The sequence below is a fragment of the Mandrillus leucophaeus genome, unplaced genomic scaffold (assembly GCF_000951045.1).
Source record: "Mandrillus leucophaeus isolate KB7577 unplaced genomic scaffold, Mleu.le_1.0 Scaffold118, whole genome shotgun sequence".
In the NCBI taxonomy this organism is placed as follows: domain Eukaryota; kingdom Metazoa; phylum Chordata; class Mammalia; order Primates; family Cercopithecidae; genus Mandrillus; species Mandrillus leucophaeus.
In genome coordinates this window covers 222588-233913 of record NW_012100098.1, presented here as the reverse complement: position 1 = coordinate 233913, position 11326 = coordinate 222588, and the positions used below count along the sequence as shown (strand labels likewise).

The following is an 11326-nucleotide window of genomic DNA, read 5'->3' as shown; positions in this document are numbered from 1 at the left end:
GGGGTTGGTGGGGGTTACTGATCTAGAAGGTGGAGCAGATTGGGGTGGGGCTGAGCCAAGGGAGTGGATGATACAGAGATCTGGAAGAAAGAAGCTCATTTAGTGAACTCCTGTCGTGTGTTGAACGTAACATACTATAATTAACCCTCACAACAACCTCATGAGATAGGGGTTAATATTCCCCTAAGTCCCAATTTTACAGATGCGGAGATTGAGGCTTAGAAGCAGGAAATATAGAATTTTGCCCAAGGTCCCACAGCTAGTAAGTAGCTAGTCTAGGATTTAAAAAAAAAAAAAAAGAAGAAGAAAAAAGATTTTTATTTTAAATTTTTGTTACTTTTTGAATTTTAATTTAATTTAATTTAATTTTTGAGACAGGGTCTTGCTCTGTTTCCCAAGCTGGAGTCCCATGGCATGATCTCAGCTCACTCCAAACCCCGCCTCCCAGGTTCAAGCGATTCTCCTGCCTCAGCCTCCTGAGTAGCTGGGATTACAGGGGTGCACCACCATGCCCGGCAACATTCTATATTCTTAGTAGAAACGGAGTTTCACCGTGTTGGCCAGGCTGGTCTCAAACTCCTGACCTCAATTGATGTGCCCACCTCGGCCTCCCAAAGTGCTGGGATTAAAGGTGTGGGCCACCGTGTCCAGCCTATGTTTTTATTTTTGAGACAGAGTCTTGCTGTGTTGCCCAGGCTGGTCTGTAACTCCTGGATTCAAGCAATCCTCCCACTTTGGCCTCCTGCATAGCTGGGATTATAGGCACACCCGGCTGGTCTGGGATTTAAATCCAGGTCTGCCTGCCTCCAAAATTCATGATCTCTCTATTAACTTATATAGGAAGGAACATGATAGGAGGGAATAGAGGCAATAAGTACTGTAGAGAGGCGGGAAGTTAGAGACTCGTTCATTTTGAAAACCCAGGATACATTGGATTAGTGTGCTTGACTACATAGGCTCTGGAGCCAAGTTGCTACAGTTCAAATCCTGGCTCTACTACTTACTTGTAGTAAGGATCTTAGCTGAATTACTTAACCCCACCTGCAGCTGTTTTCTCATCTGTCAAGCAGGACTCACAGGATTGTCAGGAGAATTAAAAGAGATAATTCATATCAATTGCCTAGAAGACTACCTGGCACATACTAAGTAAGGGCTTGATAAGAGAATTAGTAGGGATGAGAAGTGACAGAGGTGAGAAGTGAAGAGGCTTTGAGAAATTCAAGGTCCAGACAGCTGGAAACTTGGAAGAGAGAGGCACAGGGCCAGGCTCAGAGCATGTGATTGGGGAGCCAGGAGCCAAGACAGTAGTGGAGCCTGGGAAAGGGGTGGAGGATGTGAACTGGGAGAAGCAGAGTGCAGGAACAATAGCTGAAGCCAAGGCAAGGATGAAGCCTGTAGGGAGAGTAGGAAAATATTAATGGGATTTGCTCCTGGCCCATACAGATCACTAAGAGCTTTGAGAGGGAACTAGACATGAGATCTGTGTTCACAGGTTGATCTCCCCTACCAGAAGGAACACTCCTTGTGGGCAGGGACTGGCTCTACCAGGCTTCCCTGCTGGCGCCACCGCACCTAGCCAAGTGCCCATCTTACAGTAGGTGCTCAATAAATGTCAGATGGATTGCAGAGGTGTAGCTGCTAGGAGGGGACAATTGGAGACAAGGGGCTCTTTCTCTGAGTGGGCTTGGCCGGCCTCAGGCTATGGAATAGCCAGAACCCATACCCTTCCCCCACAACCAGGGTTTACCACGGCAATGACCCTCCTTCCCCACAGGCCCTGTGGTTTCCTCTAGAGCTTCTTTCACTTTCTTCTTCTGCTTTCCGCCCTCCACTCTTCTCTCCCCTACTCCCACATCCTCAACTTTTTTGTCATATCCACAGGTCACCAGTGAAGAGAGCCAGGAACAAGGTAGGCAAGGCACTGTCCCAGGGAAGGTAGAACACGGAGGCAGGGCTTGAGGGGAGTCACAGAGGGCGAAGGGAAGAGTACAGGGTGCAACAGTAGAGGCCAAAAACACTGCAAAGGCGTGCTGCAGAGAGGTGTGTGGGAGCAAGGACAGATATTCGGAGAAGGTAACAGTGCAGGGGGCGGTGAGTGGAGGTCATGGGGTGAAGAGTGGGAACAGAGAGGGTGGGGGGAGTAAGCTATAAGGTGATAGCAGGGTGGGTGGGGACAGAAGGCCAGAGGGCTCCCTGGGTGAGGGGCTGGTGTAAAACAGAAACACTGTAGCTTAGATGCAGGTTGTGGTTCTTCTCTTCTGGGGCCAGGAACCCTCATAAGAACTAAATGAAACTTCAGGTCAGGCACGGTGGCCCACGCCTGTAATCCCAACACTTTGGGAGGCTGAGGTGGGTGGATCACTTGAGGTCAGGAGTTCGAGACCAGCCTAGCCAATATGGTGAAACCCTGTCTCTACTAAAAATACAAAAATTATCTGGGCATGGTGGTGCACTCCTGTAATCCCAGCTACGCGGGAGGCTGAGGCAGGAAAATCGCTTGAACCTGGGAGGCAGAGGTTGCAGTGAGCCAAGATCACGCCACTGCACTCCAGACTGGGGAACAAGAGTGAAATTCTGTCTCAAGAAAAGAAAGTAAATAAATAAAAAGATAAATGAAACTTCAATGGACTCCTTTCCCAAAGAAGAGCAGATATGCACATACGCATAATTGGAGGTGGGGACAGGCTTACAGACCTGTGAAGTCCATTCATGCCCTCCCAGAGATCCACAGGATCCAACATAAGAACCCACACCAGGCCAGATGCAGTGGCTCACGCCTGTAATCCCAGTACTTTGGGAGGCCAAGGCAGGCGGATCACCTGAGCTCAGGAGTTTGAGACCAGCCTGGCCAACATGGTGAAACTCTGTCTCTACTAAAAATTAAACAAATTAGCTGGGTGTGGTGGTGCACCCCTGTAATTCCAGCTACTCGGGAGGCTGAGGCAAGAGAATTGCTTGAACCTGGGAAGTGGAGGTTGCAGTGAGCCGAGATCGCGCCACTGCACTCCAGCATGGGCGACAGAGTGAGATTCTGAACCCACACCTGGTGGTTGTGGGAAACCCGGTCACTCAGGGTGAGTCCCCATGGCTCCCTTTCCCCCATCCTGTCCCCACCGCAATCCAGGCACATTTCATCCTGTTTTCTTCTACCAAGAAAGCTGCAAAGTCCAATCAATTACAAGCTTTCCCTACTCACTCAGCTTCCTCACCAGGTCAGCTGGTCATTTCCCTACCACCTCCTAAAGGGAGCCACATCCCATGAGTTTCCATCACTTTATTTTGCAAAAATAGAAAACTCAGCAATATGCAATACAGCGGGGTAGAGGGGAGATGTAAACAGAGGGGAGGGGACAGTACCCTGACCCCCCAAGAGAACACAGGGAGCCAATGGGAATCTTATTTGGCAGCTAAATACAAACTGGGGATTGGAGGAAGAAGGGAGGGGTCACAGGGGCCCTGGGCTCCCCCACCCAAGACCCCTGGAGGAAGGGGTCAATTCCAGGGTGTAAACAAAAGCTAATAAATAAATAGAGGCTTCCTCTGGGTCAGGGCAGGATCAGCTAAGCAGCATCCCCCCTCCCTGGGCCAAGCTGCTCTGGGGGGTAAAGGGTGGAAGGCACTAGGGAGAGAGGGATCCCCTGGCCCCTCTGTAGTGTAGGAGGGTCCCTGCCCCGATGGCTGAGATGGAGGGCAGGAGGAGCCCAAGGCACATGACAGGGCTGGGGGAGGGACTTGTAACGGAGGGCACAGGGTGAACTCTGCACCCGAGCCAAGAGGTGCAGAATGGACCTGCATCTATCTGTCCCTTTCACCCTCTGTTCCTGCCCCAGAAATGCAGGGCCCAGCCTGCCCCCACCTTGACCTGGCACAAGGACGGGGCACAGAGGCTAGCACACACCCTGCAGGTGCATCACACAGCATTAGGCACCAAGGGTAGGGGCAAAAAGGTGGGCTCAGCCCTTCTCCTTTGCCCCCTTTTTGGTCTCTAGTGTTCCTATTTGCTCCCAGAGAGCCAAGCACCTGGCAGAGGAAGGGGCTGTGGAATGGCAGGGTCTTCCTCTTGCCCTGGGGAGCCTAGGACCCTGGTACCTGAGGGGCAGTGCTGAGATTTTAGAGTCCAAACTCAGGCTCATCCCTCTGCCCTCTCTCCTGGTGGGAGCAGGGCAGGCCCCCAGGACTGGCGAGGGAGCCGGTTAGATCGGGAAGGGGATGAACACAGAGGCACCCCTGGAAACTTTGGCAAAAACAAGGAGCTCATTGGAAGGGGTGGGGAGAGGGCAGAGCAGGTCCTCCCCCAGTCACTGGCAGTCTGGGAGATGGTCAGTCTGCTGCCTGGAGCCCCAACCCCCACAGCGGAGAGGTCAGGGGCCCTGGTCAGGCTGGGGACTTCAGGCCCCCTTTGCCCTGGCCCCCGGGAACCTCATCCTCGCTAGAGGCATTGGGATGGGGACCAGGCTGCGAGGAGTCATCCTCAAACATTTCAGGGTTCTCCAGCATCTCTCGGATTAGGGGAGGCATCGGGCCTGGAATCTCCATCTTCAGGGTAATAGCCCTTTCAGCTCCTACAATGGAGAGGCAAAGAGAGAGGCTCAGGAGGACAGAGGCACATGGCCCTTCAGGCCATCTCCCTAACCTTTCTCAACTGCCTCTGACTCCCCTAGGGGGCGCCCAGCACAGGCCCACCACCTCTCTGTCCCCAGCTCATCCTCTTCTCACTAGGCTTCCTGGGTGCCACTCCTCTGCCTGGAACCTCTACCTGGCCTTCTCTACCAGGCCTGCTGCCTATTCATCCCATTCTTTCAGGCTGTCTCTTCAGAGAGCACAATGCACACAACTTCCAACCCCACTCCCCAAGTACCCCACTCTCGAATGTCCAGAGCTTGCCAGTTGTTCCTAGTCCTGGTCTCTTAATAACATTTATTACAACAGCTAATATTTATCAAACACAATGTTCCAGACACCCTTCTAAGCCTGGACTGTCCAATAGAACTTTGCAATGATGGGAATACAGTAGTCACTGGCCACATGTGGCAATCTGAAATGTGACTACTGCAACTGCAGAATGGAATTTTTAATTCAGCACAATTCTAAGTACACTGTATGTGTTATGGGGTTTTTTTGTTGTTGTGTTGTTGTTGTTGTTGTTTTAGAGGCAGAGTCTTGCTGGGTTACCCAGGCTGGACTGCAGTGGCTATTCACAGGTGCAATCATAGCTCACAGAAGCCTCCAACTTCTGGCCTCAACTGATCTTTCTGCCTCAGCCTCCTGAGTAGCTGGAACTACAGAAGTGCACCATGGTGCCTAGCTTTACATTGTATATTAACTAATTTAGTCCTCAAGACAGCCTTACAAGGTGCGTGAAGAATAGCCCAGTTTACAAACAAGATAAAAAAAGTAAAGCAATTTGCTGAAGACTTTGTGTGTCCAGATATATAGATATATGTATGTATATGTACTTAGAATTGTGCTGAATTAAAAATTCAGTTCTGCAGTTGCAGTAGTCACATTTCAGATGCTTAAAAGCCACATGTGGCTAATGACTATTGTATCCCCATCATTGCAGAAAGTTCTATTGGACAGTACTGGTTTAGAAGCAATTTGCCCAAAGTGCCCCACTACTATGTGGCAGAGCTAGGATTCCAGTGTAGATTGCCTGGATCTCGACTACTCTGTTCTAGTCTCTGCATGTCCACCTGTCTGACCTGGGAGACCAACAGCCCTGGGAAGACCGAGAGGGGACACCCACTCATGACTCACCCTTAGTGCTGATGCCCCGGAGGTCGGTAATTTTCATGAGCATCCTTGGGAACATGTAGGGCTGGCTGGGCCGCCGGCGCCGGGCATATAGCCTCAGGGCTTCCAGCAGTGGCTCCTGCAGCTTGTCCACTTTTTCGGGCTCCTCCAGGTCCATGCGGTCTATGGGGACAAGTATAGTGGAGTGAGAGGGGAAGGAAGAGATGGGGAAGATACAGTGACAGATGGCTGACCCCCAACTGGCCTTTTGGGAAGCCTGTACAGGGTTTGAGAACTCTGTGGATGGGGCCTGGTGCAAGAATTACCAGGGGAAGAGACCGCTGGGTCCTCCACGCCCCCTCCCAGTCAGAGATCCCGCATGGAGTGGTGGAAAAGGAGACTGAGCACTGAGCAGACGCCAGGGGGCGCCCCCGCACCTCCGCAGATGAGGCAGATGGCGCTGAGCAGCCCTGTCTCGGTGTCATCCATCTCCAGGGGCAGGAGCTGCCCAGCAAAGGCAAAGACAAGGTCTGTGAGGGGCCCGAAGCCGGCATTGTGCATCTGGGTCCGGTTCAGGGTCAGCCCGTCGGAGAAGGTCATAGTGTCCTGCTCTGGGGTGTACCTTGTGCAGATCCGCAGCATCTGAAGGTGGGAGGTGGAGGAGGGTTAGTGCTGTTTCTGAGGGATGGGGAAAAGAGGGAATGAGTGGAAAGTGAGGAGGTTAGGTCCCCAGTGAATGCAACCTGAAGCAGGCATGGAGAAGGCAGAAGTGGAGGATCTGAGGCTTGGCAGGGGTAGTCCTGGGAAGTCAGGAGGAGACAGGGCATCCAAAAGTCTAGGATCAGGTCATAGAGGGAGGGGCTAAGACAAAAAGAGAGCAGAGAAGTCCCCCATGTGTGGCAGGGAGTGCAAGGTAAGGAAATCTTTGCATGGATCAAGGAATTGTTGAGGGTCCCATATGAGGGTCGGGCTGTGGCAGGACCCACAGGGCCTAACTTACCAGGATATCTAGGCAGGCAGCCTTGAGCAGAGTTATCTGATCAGCAATGCTGAGCCCTGTAAAGCCAGGCAACCGCTTGGCAAACTCCACGATCTTGATGATGCACTTGGTGGCCAGCTCGCTGAACTTGTCCCACAGCCCCAGATCTAGCTGCACGCGGTGGTCTGCACTGGAGTTCTATAAAGGGGAGGGGTAGGAGGTTGGAAGGCAAGCTAAGGTCCACCTCTGGAGACTGTCTTCTCCCTACCAATATCCCAAGCTCTCTCCTCTGCATTCTGATGCCCTCCTTGGCCTCAGCACCAGTCGATGATAACCTCCAACATAACCCAGCCCCATTCCCCGAAGTGAAGAGTGCCCTGCCCTCACTGGGCTCTGCCCATTCCTTACCGTGGTATACTTGCCCAGCTGGCAGAGCGAGGGGAAGGTCTCCTGATGGGCTTTGCTGACCTTGGTGATGAGCTCTTCTAATTGGGGGCTCAGCTCATAGCTGTCAGGTGACCCTTCTTCCTTCACCTCTTTCTTCTTCTTGTTCCGGTCATTTCGCACAGCTTGTGGGTGGAGGCACAAGGAGAGAGTCAGGACCCTCAGAGCCTCCCTTTGGGTGTCTTCTCTCACCCTAATTTAATGTGCTCAGTCCTTATCATGAATATCTATTCTCTGACACTGTAATTAGTGCCTCAGTTTCCCTATTGCCTATATTAGCTCCTATTCCCAGGCTGGTTCTCCCCAGCCCCACCCAGGGCCTGCGGCCCCTGCTCCCTCCCCAGGCCATTCGGCTCCATCCTGCCCTTCCTGTCACCCTGCAGGAGCTGGGGGAGGGGGGGCAGGATATGCAGGAGGCAGGATATCCACTTATAGCCTTGGCAGCACAATGGTTGGGGGGGGTGGAGAGGAGGAGCCACCCCATATCCATCTCTGGCTCAGTCCAGGGGAGGGGAAGGGACTGGCAAGCCCACCGGCTTCATTTCCCCCATGAAACAGGGGGAATGTGAGACCCTACTTATTCACCCATTCAGAGGAAGGGTCAAGCTCCCTGAGAGGGAGAATGGGAAACAGTGGGGCCTCCTGGGTGAATGGAGCTAATCAAACAAGACTGGCCTGGGAGAAGGCAGCACCCCAGGGCAAGCCAAGTCTCAGAGGTCAGGGAAGTGGGAGTGGCCAGAGGAAAGACGGCCACAGCCATAGGGTAGGAACGGAGTGCTCCTGCCCAGGCCAAGGATGGGAGCCTACCTTCCTTGGACATGCCCACTTCGAAGCACTTCTGTAGCCGGCAGTACTGGCAGCGATTCCTGGTCACCTTGTTGATGATACAGTTTTTGTCGCGATGACACGTGTACACCATGTTCTTCTGGATGCTTCGGCGAAAGAAGCCCTGGAGTTGAGGGGAAAAGACAGGGTCTCTGAAGCACAATGCTGGGAGTACCATCCTCTCACTGGCCTTGCAGGTTGCCCCAGGCCTGACCTAATCTATTAACCACCTATGTGCAAAGCAGTGCTGCTCACACATAGCATCTGTGTGCCTGGTCTCTCATCTTATTCGGGTAACTGGATCCCCCGTCTGCCCACCCCCACCACGTACACACCTTGCAGCCTTCACAAGAGCTGACCCCATAGTGGTAGCCAGAGGACTTGTCATTGCACACGAAGCATGGCTTGTAGACCCGAGGAGGCGGAGGGGGCGAGGGCGAGCTGGGCACCATCTCCTCTGAGCTGGTGCTCTGTGTCTCCACCGCTGGGAGGGAAGCAGTGATGTGAGGGTCAGGGGAGAAGGACCCCACAGATATCCAGGCTTCCTCATCACACACGCCCCATGTGCATTTGTTCCTTGGCCCACCGGTGAAAGCCATCACTACCACAGTGCACTAGTCCCAGCAGTAAGCACTGTCAGAATCCTCTAAACGACCACTGTTACCACAGCTTGCTGTGACCCCTAGTCCGCCCTCCACAGTCTAACCAACTTGTTCACAAGAATGCCAGCCCTCACCCTGTATGACATGTTTAATCCTCCAAGTTCCAGACCAAGGCCATTCTGGAAATTGACTTCTCTGGGTCTGTTTCCCTAACTACAGGAGGTAGATAGAAGGGTTAAAGCCCTGCAGCTCTGAGCTCTCTAGTCACTCTCTGTCTCTTTGGTAGATCTTTGTCGGGTAGTCTACCTCCCACTGTCCTCCCTGTGGGGCAATAACTCTGGGGGCAGGTAGGCAATGACAGGCTTCCTGTAGCTGGCACTGGCCAAATGACCTGCTGGGATGCTTAGCAGGTAGACCAGGACCTCATTTCCTCTCCAGTCGTTCAGGGGGGATAACTCCTCAGGCTTCTCTCTCACACCACCCCTGAATAACTGACAGCGGAGCAAACGGGGCACAGGTCTCAGGGGAAGACGCACCACAGCCTTGGTTCACGCTTGAAGAAACTGAGGCCACAAGAGGGGAAGTGACCAGCTCAGTGCCACACCACCAGCGGATCCAAGTGGCTGTTGAGTCAGAGAAGCTGGGGAAGCGGAGACTGAGGTGTTTGCTCAGTTTCTCAGGTCTGGAAGCCATTGGAGGTGTAGCAAACTGGAGAAGTCAGGTGACAGTCGGTAAACGGGACTCATGGGGGAGGGGACCTGTTTCTGGACCCTCTCTGAGCTTCTGTCTTCACTCTGAAAATACCCAATTGCAGCTCAAAAGGGCTCTCAGCCCCACAGTATGGGGAGGACATGCTCTGCTCTGTTCAAAGGCTGCCGGTTAAGTGTGTGTGTGTGGGCGCGTGTGTGGTTGGTCTTCAGAGGTTCCAAAAATTTGTAAATTATTCACCTGTACGACCTGTTGCCCAAACCTGGAGGACCCAAGTTAATGCAAAAAAATTCCTAAGACCCTCCCTAAGGTGTGTCCCATGCACCCACCTCATGAACACCTTCTCCCCTCTAACCCTCTGCAGCCCACCTAGTCAGAAGTCCACCCCAATGCAGCCAGAAGGGCGGAAGGAATGCCCAGGATGCCAGGGTTCCAGGCTAGCTCCACCCACCCCACAGGAGGGAAGCCCTCCCCACCCCCAACACACATACATTCAATTAGCATAAGAATCCTGCCAGAGTGAGATTCCCCAAAGGAAAAAGAGAGGAGAGGGGGAAAAAAGGGTGCCTGAAGTCTATTCAAGACTAGGGACGGGGGCTCCAGGAGGGGCTAGTGCTGAGAGATGTGGGGAGGGCTGGAATGCCTTTCCCAACCTCTCACTCCTCAGATCCGCCACTGTGTCCTTCGAGGGCACATGTTCTGCCCAAGGCCTGTGCGTGGGGTGGTGCTCACTCTGGCGCTGACGCCCTCCCTGCCCGCAGAGCGCTGCCTCATTTCCTCTCTTGCGCAAGGGCCTGGGTGCGGTCAGACTGGCATGGGGCAATGCCAGCCAATTATAAGACTGGGGGCCTTAGGGAGACAGGCCCGGGGGCAACTTTTTCCGTCTAAGTGATACTGTCACATCCCCACCCCCTGAACCCTAAAGTGCAGCCTAGTGGCTCCGAGGTCAATCTGCGAGGTCAAGGCCCCAGAAAGCTAACTGGGTCTACTCCAATCAGATCCCCTCCCCAGCCTGGGGCTTGGACCCCACCGTAGGGATGCTGCTCCTGGGTTAGGCAGGGGCCCCTGCTGGGGAGGATGGGGGTGGGCTCTGGGGTTTTCTCCTTTTAAAGCCCAAATTGCTGAAATTGAGGAAATTCCTGACCAGGCTGCGCGGAGCTTCAAACAAACTCTTTATAACCGGCTGTAAACGCTCCCAGCTGCGAGGCCCAGAGCTGAGCAGCCCGGACTCACAATCTAGCACACACCTCCTTGGAGACACACATACTCACAGGTTAACAACACGCAGGGCACCAAAGCAGGCATATTACAATGGGCTTCTAGAACCCTCACTAGATTCTGGCACAGACGCAAAGTCAGAATAGAGACACACTCACTCCAGCCACACCGTGGAGGTAGATGTACCAGTCACAAGGCTGACACACAACACCCAGCACTTGGCCACACAAGGGAACAGCTCTACCGCCAGACAAACACCCCAGCCTGTGCACGCAGCACCAGGACACCAAAGCCTCCAAACAGGCACACACACACACATCCAGCCCACCCCCACCTCCCAAGCAGCCTTCCCTCTGAAAGTGTGTGGGGGCAGGCCTGAAGCTGGCTTTGTGTGTCCACCAGGATCCCAGAGGCCAAAATTATTGGTCCAAATTAAAACGCAAAAACCTACTGCCAGTCAAGCCCAAAGGGCTTCTTCCATAGGCCTGAGAAAAGACAGGGTCTCCGCCCAGCCCCCAGAAGCCCTACCTGGAAGATTCTTTCCATCTCAGCACCCCTACAACATACAACATACCCCAACTCCCCATTCTATTGAGCAATGAGAAGAAAGTTAAGAATTCACAGGGATTTGCTGCAAAGCAATAGTTCCATGTTTTCTCGGTTCTTTAAATGACACGCTTTTAATTCCTCCCCCACCCCACCCAAAAGTAAAGTAAAATAAAGTCCGGTCTCCTTGTTTGCCATCTCCCTCTTCCAGCTTCCCAGTTGTTAAATTTGAGCAGCTCTGCTCTGGAACCAAAAAAAAAAAAAAAAAAAA

The 11326-nt window shown here is 53.1% G+C and overlaps 1 protein-coding gene across 2 annotated transcripts in view; it reads right to left on the bottom strand.

Annotated features, from left to right (window-relative positions):
• Positions 1–3259: 3259 nt before the first annotated feature.
• Positions 3260–11326, bottom strand: part of RARG (retinoic acid receptor, gamma) — a 26952-nt gene continuing 18885 nt past the window's right edge. For both annotated transcript variants that reach the window (XM_012001692.1, XM_012001701.1), the window contains 7 exons: positions 8317–8465; positions 7964–8105; positions 7121–7281; positions 6734–6910; positions 6171–6375; positions 5758–5916; positions 3260–4562 (listed from right to left, as the gene is read on the bottom strand). In XM_012001692.1, the coding sequence (XP_011857082.1) occupies positions 4375–4562; positions 5758–5916; positions 6171–6375; positions 6734–6910; positions 7121–7281; positions 7964–8105; positions 8317–8465 (1181 nt within the window). In that variant the 3' untranslated portion in view covers positions 3260–4374. The remainder of the gene's footprint in view (positions 4563–5757; positions 5917–6170; positions 6376–6733; positions 6911–7120; positions 7282–7963; positions 8106–8316; positions 8466–11326) is intronic.